We start from the raw sequence: 11,126 nt of genomic DNA, 5'->3' as shown, positions 1-11,126 counted from the left end.
CTGCTATCAAAGGTGATAAGACCAAAGTGGTCCTCCTCTGCCAGGTCGTTCAAGATGTGGATTAATGCTATTCGGGTCTGGGCAAAGACATCATTCACACATGAGAAATTAATATATGTGTGTGTATATATATATACATATTATTCATAAACATAATTAACTAACATCAAAACATCCAGTGCTACATTCACTATCCGTCACAAACTTAACTCTTCAAATGCTTTACCTGTTCGATTTTTCTGCCGCTCATTGAGCCACTTTGATCAATAACAAAGACAACATTTTTTGGTATGCGGGAAAGACTAGATGGAGCAAAGTGATGAACAAAGTATCCAGCTGATGTCTTCGGGGGAGAAGAAGAAAGTTTGATTGGTTAGAAACTATAACAGGGTGAGATAGCCATTTAAATAAGTATTATATTTTTAACAATGCTAATAGACCTTTAGACTCATCCAAGAAAGGAACTCTTGCTTTACCTTGATGTCTCCAAGTGAGGTATCCCTGTTGACATCATAACTAACAATCAGATCTCCATTCATACCCTGCACTCCACAGGCATCACACGTTTTCTGTTGGTCCTCTGTTGGGTAGAAATACACCCATGCCTGAAACAGGATGAGACAGGTTTTAGAGACTCTTGATGGATATGGCAGTTGATGGAATTGAACAGGAATCATCGGCCAAAAATATGAGTCCTCTGCATTTATATACTGTATGTACAGGGCCATTATGTATACTCTGTTCAAACAGATATTCTTTTAGTACTATAATTAGTAAAATATCATTCACAAAAAAGATAGCAATGCTTCTCTGCATGTACCTGTTTGTCTGTGTGTGTTCTGGTGATTGCATTAGCCAGGGCTTTGGTGCTTAGTCCTCCTTTAACCTCGATGAAATTGATGCCAGCTTTCTCATTAATGTACACATCGATCTGGCAATGAGAATAAATTAAAAAAGAAAACAATACTTTGAAGCTCTGATTATGTTAAATGTTTTTTTAGATGGATAGAAACCAACAGGAAAGACACACCTTGAAGTCTTTGACAGGCTGCATGGGTCGAGCGTGGATTTGCAGCTCGTACTTGCCAAGCCTGCGCTTCAACAGCTCCTCATATGTAAGTTCAAAGGTGACCTTTTTGTGGGCAGCCACAGTCACAGAGGTCTTAAATTCCTCCAGGGTCCTCCCTACAGAACTGCAACAGAGACAATACATTAAAGCAGTGGTCCTCCTTCTGACCCCTTTACAATGGAACAATGACACTTATGACCTCTCATCACAGGTTATGGTGTGGATGTGAGATGTGAGTAATTCAACTAAACAGCGACATTTCCTTTACACATTTCACAGATATGATGGCAATAAAGTAGCTGTATTTAAAAAGAAAAATGCATTTGAGAAAAATGTTATAAATATCTGTTATATATCCTCCTTTATCCTTAAGGACACACAAGGCTCTTCTAAAAGATTTGAAATTGAAAACATACTATATTAGACCTGGCAATAAACTGATCCATTGATCTACTTACCTGACAAGCCCAGCGCTTTGTCCACGGGAAACAGCCTCAGTGTACTGCTGCTGAGCTTTCTCTTTACCTTTCACAACACCATCGTACACTTGACCATCTATAAACCTGAAGAAGAACAAGATTTCAGTCTTCGTTCATACATAATTCTGAGTAGCCCATGATTTATTTTCATGATGCTTTATTGTAGAAGTCTTTATGTGCAAAATTATGTGTAAATGATTTTTGCTTCACACACATTCTGAATTTACTGATGAAGGCGTTCTTGGGAATCCGGACCTCGAACTGAATTTCCTTTGAGTCGTCCATGCGATTGGCGACGCGACTTGTGATGATCGTGGTTGCATAACGACTGGTCACTGTAGAGTTGATGTGAAAGCTGTAGATGTTCCAGTCGTCCTGAGCAAATACAGGAGGAGTCACATTTCAAAATGAAATAAATGGCTTGGTTAATGCCGCTGGCTGACGACCAGCTGAACCGAGATCAGATGATGGTGAAAACAAAAAAAAGGAGTGTGGGTTGCATCAGCGAAAGCTTGTTGGTCTAACTGCACCCCATTCTCATTGTTTTATCCATGTTTTCATGTGGGATTGACTCCCAATATTACTGAACCGTTACCAATTCTTAACCAAAAAATGTATTGATTAACCCTGATTGTGGTAACAGATTTACGGCACAACAACATGAGTAATAAACACACACACACACACACACACACACACACACATACACATGCACACACAAGCACACACACACACACACACACACACACACACAGAGAGACACACCACTGAGGGTGAGAGCCAGCAGGTCCTTCAACCTGACCGCAAGATGCTGAAATACTTAAGCACAAACATCAGATAATAAGTAAGTAAGTAATAAATCAGTAGTAAGATATACTTAATGTTGTTGCAGTGTTAGGCTTGTATGTCCAAAACGTTTTTTCTTTAATTGTTGATTTATACCTCAGATGAAGACAGACACAATTGCCTTGTCATTAGACTTAGATTCAGTTTCCTAGCAGTGTGGTGGTGTGTCCTTTAAGTTTTGTGACCTTACCTTGTTTGGTAGTGTGCTAGCCAAAACCAGCAGCAGCCCAAAGAGGGTGACTTGCACCACAGCTCTCTCCATGACGGCTCAACCAGCGTGCAGCCCAGGCAGCTCAAACTGTCTTTTAAACTTAAACAGACAAGGACAACATGAATGTGTACATACGTTGTTTATTTTAAAAGGGCAAACTCCACTTTCTCTCTCTCCTGTTTCAACATCCCTCAATTGCACACCCACACACAAAAACAAATTTCCTTCCACTTACCTCCTCTTCATACTGCCGGCAGTCACACACACAGAAATAGTCTCAAGACACACATGAAAATACAGAAATTTATCAGAAATTCAACTGTTTATGTGAACTTTACTGTTGAAATCGGCAGTCCAGCCTTTCCACTTTACCAGCCACAACATTGGTTTGTAAACTTAAAGTAGAAAGAGATCAAACCAAAAGACAAAATTTGGCTTTATATACAGTATGCGCTGTTCATGAAACAAGTACATGACCAATATTGTATAGTGTCAAGCAAAAATGAATTTATTATTTCTGTCTTCAAGTATGTACAGCTTTTGTGATAGAGTACCAATCTGACAAGGTCAGGAAATGGCAGGGAGATAGGTGATACAGCAGCAAAAAGAACCATCAGCCTCTCATTGCATTAAAGAGATCAAATACATACATTTCTGTGTAAAGCTCAAAGAAAATAGCTTTTAGATGTTCTCAATAAAAATAAAAATAAAATACATGTCATCATGGAAAAATGTCCGTCTTCAAGACAAAATATTCAGGTTAAATCAAAATATTGTCGCACTGTGAAAACAAGGAAGGTTTTTAAAAGCGGCACTCCATCTGTCTTCTGTGGCTCTCGAAAGAGGATTCCAAATTTTCAAAAATTACCATGATGATTTCAGCAATGATATTGAGATGCGTTATGGGAAATGTAGGTTCCAACAATCCTGGAGCTTAACCCATACTCTGTCTGAATCAATACTCAAACCTACTTCTTGACTTCATATAGTTTTTTCGCTTTTTCTTACCAAAATACATCACATTGATGCATTTAACAAACTATTCTTCAGAAGGATATTTGCTAATAGAAGTTAAACAAGAGAAGTAAGTATTGCAAGTGAAAGAGTTGTTTTAGAGCCTGCACTATTGAATTAAGTGAAAGCGTAATGAGAGTTGGAGGTCTTTGAATTAAGTCAGCCATAATACATAGAATCAGCTGTATGAGCCAGATGATCTTGTGAGGCCAGCATTGGATAAATATAATTTAGAAAACTTATGCATTGTACAAATGAGATGTCAAACAGTTGTGGTTTCTCAATAATTCACATTCTTCGTGTGCCTCTAACATTGTCAAATCATGTATCAAACAACACTCGGTAATCTCTTAAAAACCACAAAGGCAACCATATGTAAAGCTACAGACTGCATTAATCGAGGTATGGCATAGTAAGGATTCTGACTCATATGTTGAGTCCTTTAGCCCTCCTTGACGTATGGTTTCAATGCCAGTTTCTCCTGTTAGAGCCTGTTATTCACCACAACGACCTGTGCACATTTAGAATATCAGTGTATTCATGCAGGTGGTGGTGCAGGTTGTAGAGCAATCCCGCGTGAAAAATACTTCAGTGAACAAGATTTAGTTTAACAATCTGTGATATTTTATGAACTGCACCATGACCAGATTGAAGTGTTAAATTAAGTTGTGTTGGTAAAACAAATATGTGTCAATTCACATTCATTATTCAAATCACATAATTTACCTTTGGAGTTGAAAGCATACATAGAATATCTCGTGTCTGCTTTGGATCTAAATGCTTTTCTTCATAAAACTGAAACTGCAATTCAAGGCACTCTCACAGGTGTTTTTTCACCTGAAGCTATAATTCAAGTTCATTCAAATCTCTATAGGATATTTTCAAGCGCTTGTGCTGGAAGCATTTAATTGATGAAAAATTAAAACTATCCTTGGACCGAAAGAGCAGAATAAAGCATCCGGTCCTAGTGACCGGAATGTCAAGTTTTCACAGTGATGGCATGATGGTGGCTAGCATGGTGTTGCATTAACACACATATCTGAAGCACCGACCAATGGATTATCTAATGTTAACTGTACAAACACAGGAGCTATTTACAGATTAACAATAATTCATATATATACACATGACAGCCTATATATATATATATATATATAGAGTGATATGAGCAACACAAACATTAACTATTTATATAAAACGTACCATGAATGAACAGTACATTATGTACATTAAATGAGTGTTAAGGTACATTTATCAGTAATTAATCAAATCTTCTCTTGTAAGCCTGATTGGGGTAATTATACAAATTTGAATGTACTACTACCACTCAAGGGTTATGTACTGTAATATAGACATGAGGTATGTTGATGCAAATTAAACAAATAACATAAAACTCAAGAATGGAGACAGGTATGTACATATAAATTAACACATGCTGGTTAAATGTATACAGTATATGCACATAAGATTGACTAGAACTATAAGGACATTTCTTTTTTGGTAATGGAATTGGAAGACACAATGCTACTCAGGTTAGAGAGTCCTGGCTTTGGGGTCAGGCAGCTGACATGATGGAACTGGAACAGGGCTGGGGGCGTCCTGGGCTGAGGGCACAGCAGGAAAGGCAAAGACTCCTGAAGGAAGTGGGAATAGCAACCCAGGCCAGTGGCTAACGGAGAGAGGCGAGGACAAGCCCCTGAATGGAGAAGGATAGCTGAGATGGGGCCCTGTGGAGGGGTTGGTCATCATTCTTGACCCAGGGCTATCAGGCCAAGACAGGGGAAGACTGCAGGCCTCTGGACCTTGAGCTGTCCATGATACCTAACATGGTTAGATAATGGGCAGATATTGAACTACATGGTTAACAGCATTTACACATTACAATCAATTATGTAATCAAATTGCTGCATAATAACATGTAACATGTTAAAAACTAAACTTTTAGTTTTAGTAAAGTTTATAGTTTGTGTGTGTGTGTGTGTGTGTGTGCGTGAGTGCGTGTGTGTGTGCGTGTTTGTAAATGGTTTTTCATGTGTATGTATATATTTAAATGTAATTTTGCAATATTCTAGGCAAATGGAAATGTTGAATGAAACACCTATTGTTGTCTTTATTATCTAAACACTGTGTTTATATGCATGACCACTGTATCTCTGTTGTTAATTAAATTCTCTTAACGTTTTTTTAAGATTTTAATCATTTTGTTTCACATGACCGTAGGGCTGGTTATACAAAAATTGGTAGATAACTAGCATTAAACTCACATCTGAGGCACTAGTCAGCTGTCTATGTGTTCGAGGCACAACCTGATTCGAAAGCTGCTGCCCACTGATGCTCAGAGAGTTGGTGCGCGGCCTGTGGGTGACGATAAGAACCTCCTGGGCCCAGTCCTCCATCAGCCGCTGGAAGTCTTCAGGCAGGTTCTTTTCATTGGCACTCATGGATGAGCCAGTGTATGAGCTTGTCTTGTTGTTGCTGTTATTGGCTTGAGCTTGGGCCAGTCCCACTACTGGCTGATGAGAAGGAGGTGTGACACCGGAAGACGGCTGCTGTGAGTGATTAAAAGCCCCCGGTCCGGCTCCAGACCCTGGGGAGACATTCATGATTAGACTTATATAAACTAATATGAATGATTTTTTAGTGAGACACTGGAATTCTACCTACTGTGGCCACGCTCTTTGCCAAGACACAGTCGCTTCAGTGTTGACCCTATAAGACAAAAAGCCTTTATACAAATGTTCATTCCCATTAGCTGGTAAAAATGTTCAATAACTGAATGCAGTGCAAAACAAAGCTGATAGATACTGCCACAAAACAAAGGACCAAACTAAAACCAAACTAACAAAAAGCAATCAGTCCCCTGAAACAACAATGTCCATGTAAGTCATGCAAGTGGTTTGGGTGAGAGACATATCAAAGTGCAGTGTTGGAGTATTACAGAGACAGAGATGAGAAGGAGAGAGAAGTTAAAAAGAGATGAGAGATTAGAAATGTTACAGCACATCAGCGGCCTATGTGGCATGCAGAAGTTCATTGCCCAGTAATGCATGGGGGATAAGTTACAAAAGTGGGTATGTTATAAAGTGGGCAAATAGCACAAGCATCACTGGAAATGTGAGATAATGCCCATTATTAAATGAAACATGATTATCCAAACCTCAAGCTTCTAAAATGAGTTAACTGGTCCAATAAACAGGAATGAAGAGTATAAATCAATTCTAGGGTTTAAAAAAACAAAAAAATGTAATCAATCATAATCTTTACTTCAACTTCAATTTAACCTTACATAAAATTAGGGGTTTGAATAAGCAATATACTTTTGTGCAAGCAAAAATACAAGTTAAAGAAAAGCGAAAAGGATGAGACGAAGCAAACCAGCAGTGCAGAATATTTGGAAAAGACAGAAACAAGATATCAGTGAGCTAAAAGTAGGGAAATTGATCATAATAATCCTAATGGAAACCAAAACAAAATGAAGCTATGGGGAAAGAGAAGAGATACAAACAGATAGACAAAGACACAGGCCCACTGAGAAATCTAGCTCGGGGCTTGCTACTCGATTTATTGGTCACTCTCTCAGATGTTTGAGGGTAATTAGACCAGCCTGTAGAGGAGTATAATCAAAAAGGGAGAAGACACTAGGGTAAGAAGAGCGTTATCTGGTGAATCTACATGTTTACAGCATAGTATTAGTTAGTTAGTATTAGTTAAGCTAGCTCTGTTGTGTAATGCTGGTGGTCACCTTGTCCAGGTGGAACTTGTGTGCCGGTGCCATCTCGGTGTAGTCCAGCGTAAATATTATCAGAAGACAAAGAGCCCTTGAGGGAACAGGGCTGCTGAGTCTGCACGGGCTCTGAGGTTGAGCTGGGAAGGTGGCTGGTGCATGATCGTGCCCTGCTGTGACTAGGGACAGACCCTTTGGCTGGAGAGCCATTTAAACTCGCTGTGGGCTCACTTGTACCTGTAGCAGCACCTGAACACACACACACACACACACACACACACACAAACACATGGAGTCAGGAATCAGGAATGGTCCTGCTGTAAATATTCAACCTAAGTCAATTGGCCATTCTAAAACGTTACTTACTTGATCTGCTGGAGTCACTAGTCTTGGTTGTGACATTCCTAAATTGTTGAACCAGAGGGCTGAGAAGTTTGCCTGGCTTCAGCCTGTGCTTGCTGGACCTCTTCCTACGGCCAGCATGTGGTGCAACGTGTGAGAGACCCAGACCCGTAGGTGGCGCTTTGCCAAGTCGGCGATACAGCAGCTCCACTTCCCCCCGCTGATGGGCTTGCAGCTCAGAGATCTCCCTTAGATGTCTGACAGATAGAGGCAGGAATATACAGGTCAGTTACAAGCTAAATGACAAAATATGTTCATGTTGGGACACTAAATGAGGTCAAAAGCAAACCAGTGGCCAAACTTACTTCTCCCTGAGTCTCTGTAGTTCCCTCTTCATGTCCGAGTCCTCCATCTCTGAGTCATTATCGCTACTGGCATAGGCAGAGCCATGCACGCCTCCATGCCTACTAGGTGAGTCAGAGCTCTGCACACTGCTGCTGCGCCCTGAACGACGGAGGAAAGCCACAGCTCTCTTCATGAGGTCACTTCCTCTGCGCTCAGAGCGAGTATGTTGAGACGGGGTAGCAGGAGCCAGCTTTGCAGGGCTGCTCTCAGCCCCAGAGTCTGAGGAGAGGAACCGAGCATGAACTGTGACATCCACAGCGACAGAGTTGGAGGTCAGGGCGCGAGGCAGGGAGCCCCGCTTCGCCATGGACGGAGGTGTGTCCAGGTAGAAATCAGGCGGGGCAGAGTAGCGGCTGCAACGTATCCTTTGTGTAATGTCATCTTCAGTGCTAACTACAGAGAAACGACCAATTGTGGTGGAGGCAGTCATGGCCTCAACCTGGACGTGGTCCTCGCTATATCCTCCAGGGTGTGCCGGTGAGGCAGCACTGCTCCAGCTCCTCTGCTTCACGTCTCGTCTGTTGGCCACTTCAGGAGGAACAGAGATTATCTGCCAAACGCAAATAAAAAAGTTGGTATATACAAGGCATCATGTATTGCTTCTCCAACAGCAAATGGAGTTGAACTAATCTGAAAGACACTTCATATTTCCCCTCAAATGTGAGGAAAATCTCCCTTTATACCTTAAAGCGGCCTCTTGTTCCAGAGCAGGAAGCAGAGTGAGGGACGTGTTTTCTTGACAGGGAAGCTGCAAACATATCCACAATTGGCTGCACAATTAATTGCAATTTTATCAAAATGTTATCAAAATCGCAATATGAACTAGTGCAATATCCAAATCGCAGGGGGGCGCAATATTTGTAAAATGCAAAATTTTAGTATTGTGGTTCTGCAGAGACATCCCGGCCTACAAATCAAATCCTACAAACTAAGGAAAAAAAAATTTGGGTAAAGATCCTGGAAAAATCACACAATAATTATTTTAATTTTTCAATTTATCAATGAAAATGAGAGTAATGATACAAAAATGATCATTCTCTCCAATATCGTGAATCATATTGATTTGCAAAATCAGTTGATGTAATCACGATTAGATATTTCCTCATATCGTGCAGCCCTAATCCATAACAATTTAAACTGTGGCACTGCAATTATCAACAATTAGTAAAACATAAATTTAAGTAAAAGGTAATGATGTCACTCTTGTTAGATCCACTTATGTGTGTTGTACTTACCACACACGGCTGAGTCACTCAGTGTACTTAAACTATCCATCCTCTCTGGAATTTGAGGCTGAAAGGTGACACGATGAGAGATAAACAAAAAAGAGTATGTAAATGTATATGTACGTATGTATGTGTGTGCATGTGTGTGTGTGTGTATTTATGTGTACGTATGAATGTCGACATATATCTGTATATGGATTGTACATTCAAAACAAAAAATTGCATAATGTTACATGAGTGTTCCACAGTACTAAAGGTCAGGAAGGGAAGTTTATAAAAATAATTAAAAAAATAATTATAATGAATTACTGAGCTAAGGAAAATTTACTGATTGTGGTACTTGCCAGCTGTTCTCCTGCCCTGTAGCGTCCCTCTCCCATTGGCCCTGGCGTGCTGTTTCCTGACCCTCCTGTGGCGCTGTCTGGACCAGGAGGAGACTGGATGTACTCAGTGCCATAACCTGGTGTCTCTGCAGCACTGCCTGATGGATACATGGGAGCATACTCCTGGTAGAGCAAGTTCCTTAGTTTCTCATCCAGTGTTTTTATGGTGCTGTCCACAAAGCCCCCTCGGCCCAGTCGTCCTTCGCTGTCTGACTCAGCGGGTCCTGTGGCGGGCTGGGATAGTGCTGGGCTCTGGGGTAGTGAGGATACTTTGGTCCCGCCCACGCTGGAAAAAGGTTGGTGCAGTACCACAGGCTGCTGTGGGCGCTCGCTGCGTGCTGCTGAGGCATAGGAGACAGAGAGTGGCTCTATGGCTGGAACTTGCTCCTGGAGTGGAAGAGGAGTGAGAGGAGAACCACCCTGTAAACCGCTCACATCCAGAGACAGGGGCATGACCAGAGGGCAGCAGGGCACCTCGTCAGCCATAGAAACAGGAAACGTCATGTCGGGAATCTGCTGAGCTGCATGGGTCGGGGAGATGGAACGCAAAGGAGAGCCCTGTGACTCATCCACTGGGAAAGATGTATGTGGGGATGAAGGGGGTAAAGTTTGAGCTCGGGCTGGCTGGGCATGAGGAACACTAGGCTGCACTGAGCTGTCCACAGGCTCCAGTGATGTCACTGACTGAAGGGTTGGTGGAGCAGACACAGGGGGAGACAGACTAGCTAAGAGGAAAGGGTCTGTGTTTGAAGTTATTGGAGGGCTACAGAATCCATACAGATCATATGTGAAGCCTCCACTTCCACCAGACATTGTGGAGGATGACCCTTGTTCTGTAGGAGGGGAAAAAAAGTTTTGACAAAATGATTTAAAAAAAGAATTTAAGTAACCATTGCACACAAGAGTTGTAGGTTGTCTTCCACTGCCACAAGGTAGTGCTACAGTATTGTTCAATGAAGCTGTCAAATGTGCTGAAATTGCTTGGTAGAAACAAAGTCACCTCTGGATGCAGAAGGCCTTGCAGTGCCACTGTCAGGAGGCTGGGTAGTGGCTGAACTCCCCGGAGAATGTGTAGCTGTACCATCAGATGGGGTCTCCTGGCTGGATGTGGGCGTCTCCTCTACGGGGCAGATTATGAACCATCTCTTTCCTGTATGAAGAACTGCAATGCAAGAGTTCAGATAATTAACACCTAGTTTCTTACAAGTGATCAGGACATGAAAAAAGGAGGAATAGAAAAGGATACATTTTTGAATGAGATAATTGTTTTACCATTTTGCTGATAGACAGGCTGAGGTGCCCCAGGCTGCTGACTCTGCAGACAGTAGACAGATGTAAGCTAAGTCAATATGCTACTTGCCACTCTGTATTCATTTGCATTACATGTGTAATGTGCATGTGTAATGTGTCTGTATAGACTCTATATA

The 11,126-nt window shown here is 41.4% G+C and overlaps 2 protein-coding genes across 14 annotated transcripts in view; both read right to left on the bottom strand.

The window, feature by feature from the left end:
• Positions 1–2,830, bottom strand: part of LOC117943420 (inter-alpha-trypsin inhibitor heavy chain H3-like) — a 21,763-nt gene extending 18,933 nt beyond the window's left edge. Inside the window, exons 1-7 of the mRNA XM_034869533.1 lie at positions 2,585–2,830; positions 1,763–1,923; positions 1,528–1,632; positions 1,031–1,193; positions 821–931; positions 477–605; positions 227–343 (exon numbers count right to left, since the gene is read on the bottom strand). Of these exons, the coding sequence (XP_034725424.1) occupies positions 227–343; positions 477–605; positions 821–931; positions 1,031–1,193; positions 1,528–1,632; positions 1,763–1,923; positions 2,585–2,656 (858 nt within the window). The 5' untranslated portion in view covers positions 2,657–2,830. The remainder of the gene's footprint in view (positions 1–226; positions 344–476; positions 606–820; positions 932–1,030; positions 1,194–1,527; positions 1,633–1,762; positions 1,924–2,584) is intronic.
• Positions 2,831–3,090: 260 nt separating this feature from the next.
• wnk2 (WNK lysine deficient protein kinase 2) overlaps positions 3,091–11,126 on the bottom strand; it is a 23,600-nt gene continuing 15,564 nt past the window's right edge. For 10 of the 13 annotated variants that reach the window (XM_034870283.1, XM_034870288.1, XM_034870289.1 and 7 more), the window contains 12 exons: positions 10,972–11,014; positions 10,700–10,861; positions 9,661–10,532; positions 9,326–9,383; positions 8,774–8,838; positions 8,051–8,640; positions 7,710–7,942; positions 7,362–7,592; positions 7,125–7,223; positions 6,284–6,328; positions 5,884–6,206; positions 3,091–5,440 (listed from right to left, as the gene is read on the bottom strand). In XM_034870283.1, coding sequence (XP_034726174.1) covers positions 5,153–5,440; positions 5,884–6,206; positions 6,284–6,328; positions 7,125–7,223; positions 7,362–7,592; positions 7,710–7,942; positions 8,051–8,640; positions 8,774–8,838; positions 9,326–9,383; positions 9,661–10,532; positions 10,700–10,861; positions 10,972–11,014 — 3,009 coding nt within the window. In that variant the 3' untranslated portion in view covers positions 3,091–5,152. The remainder of the gene's footprint in view (positions 5,441–5,883; positions 6,207–6,283; positions 6,329–7,124; positions 7,224–7,361; positions 7,593–7,709; positions 7,943–8,050; positions 8,641–8,773; positions 8,839–9,325; positions 9,384–9,660; positions 10,533–10,699; positions 10,862–10,971; positions 11,015–11,126) is intronic. The other 3 variants (XM_034870285.1, XM_034870284.1, XM_034870286.1) reach the window with 3 other exon arrangements.

The sequence above is a fragment of the Etheostoma cragini genome, chromosome 4 (assembly GCF_013103735.1).
Source record: "Etheostoma cragini isolate CJK2018 chromosome 4, CSU_Ecrag_1.0, whole genome shotgun sequence".
NCBI classification, from domain to species: domain Eukaryota; kingdom Metazoa; phylum Chordata; class Actinopteri; order Perciformes; family Percidae; genus Etheostoma; species Etheostoma cragini.
Note: the sequence above shows the minus strand (reverse complement) of the source record. Positions and strands in the feature narration are given on the sequence as shown.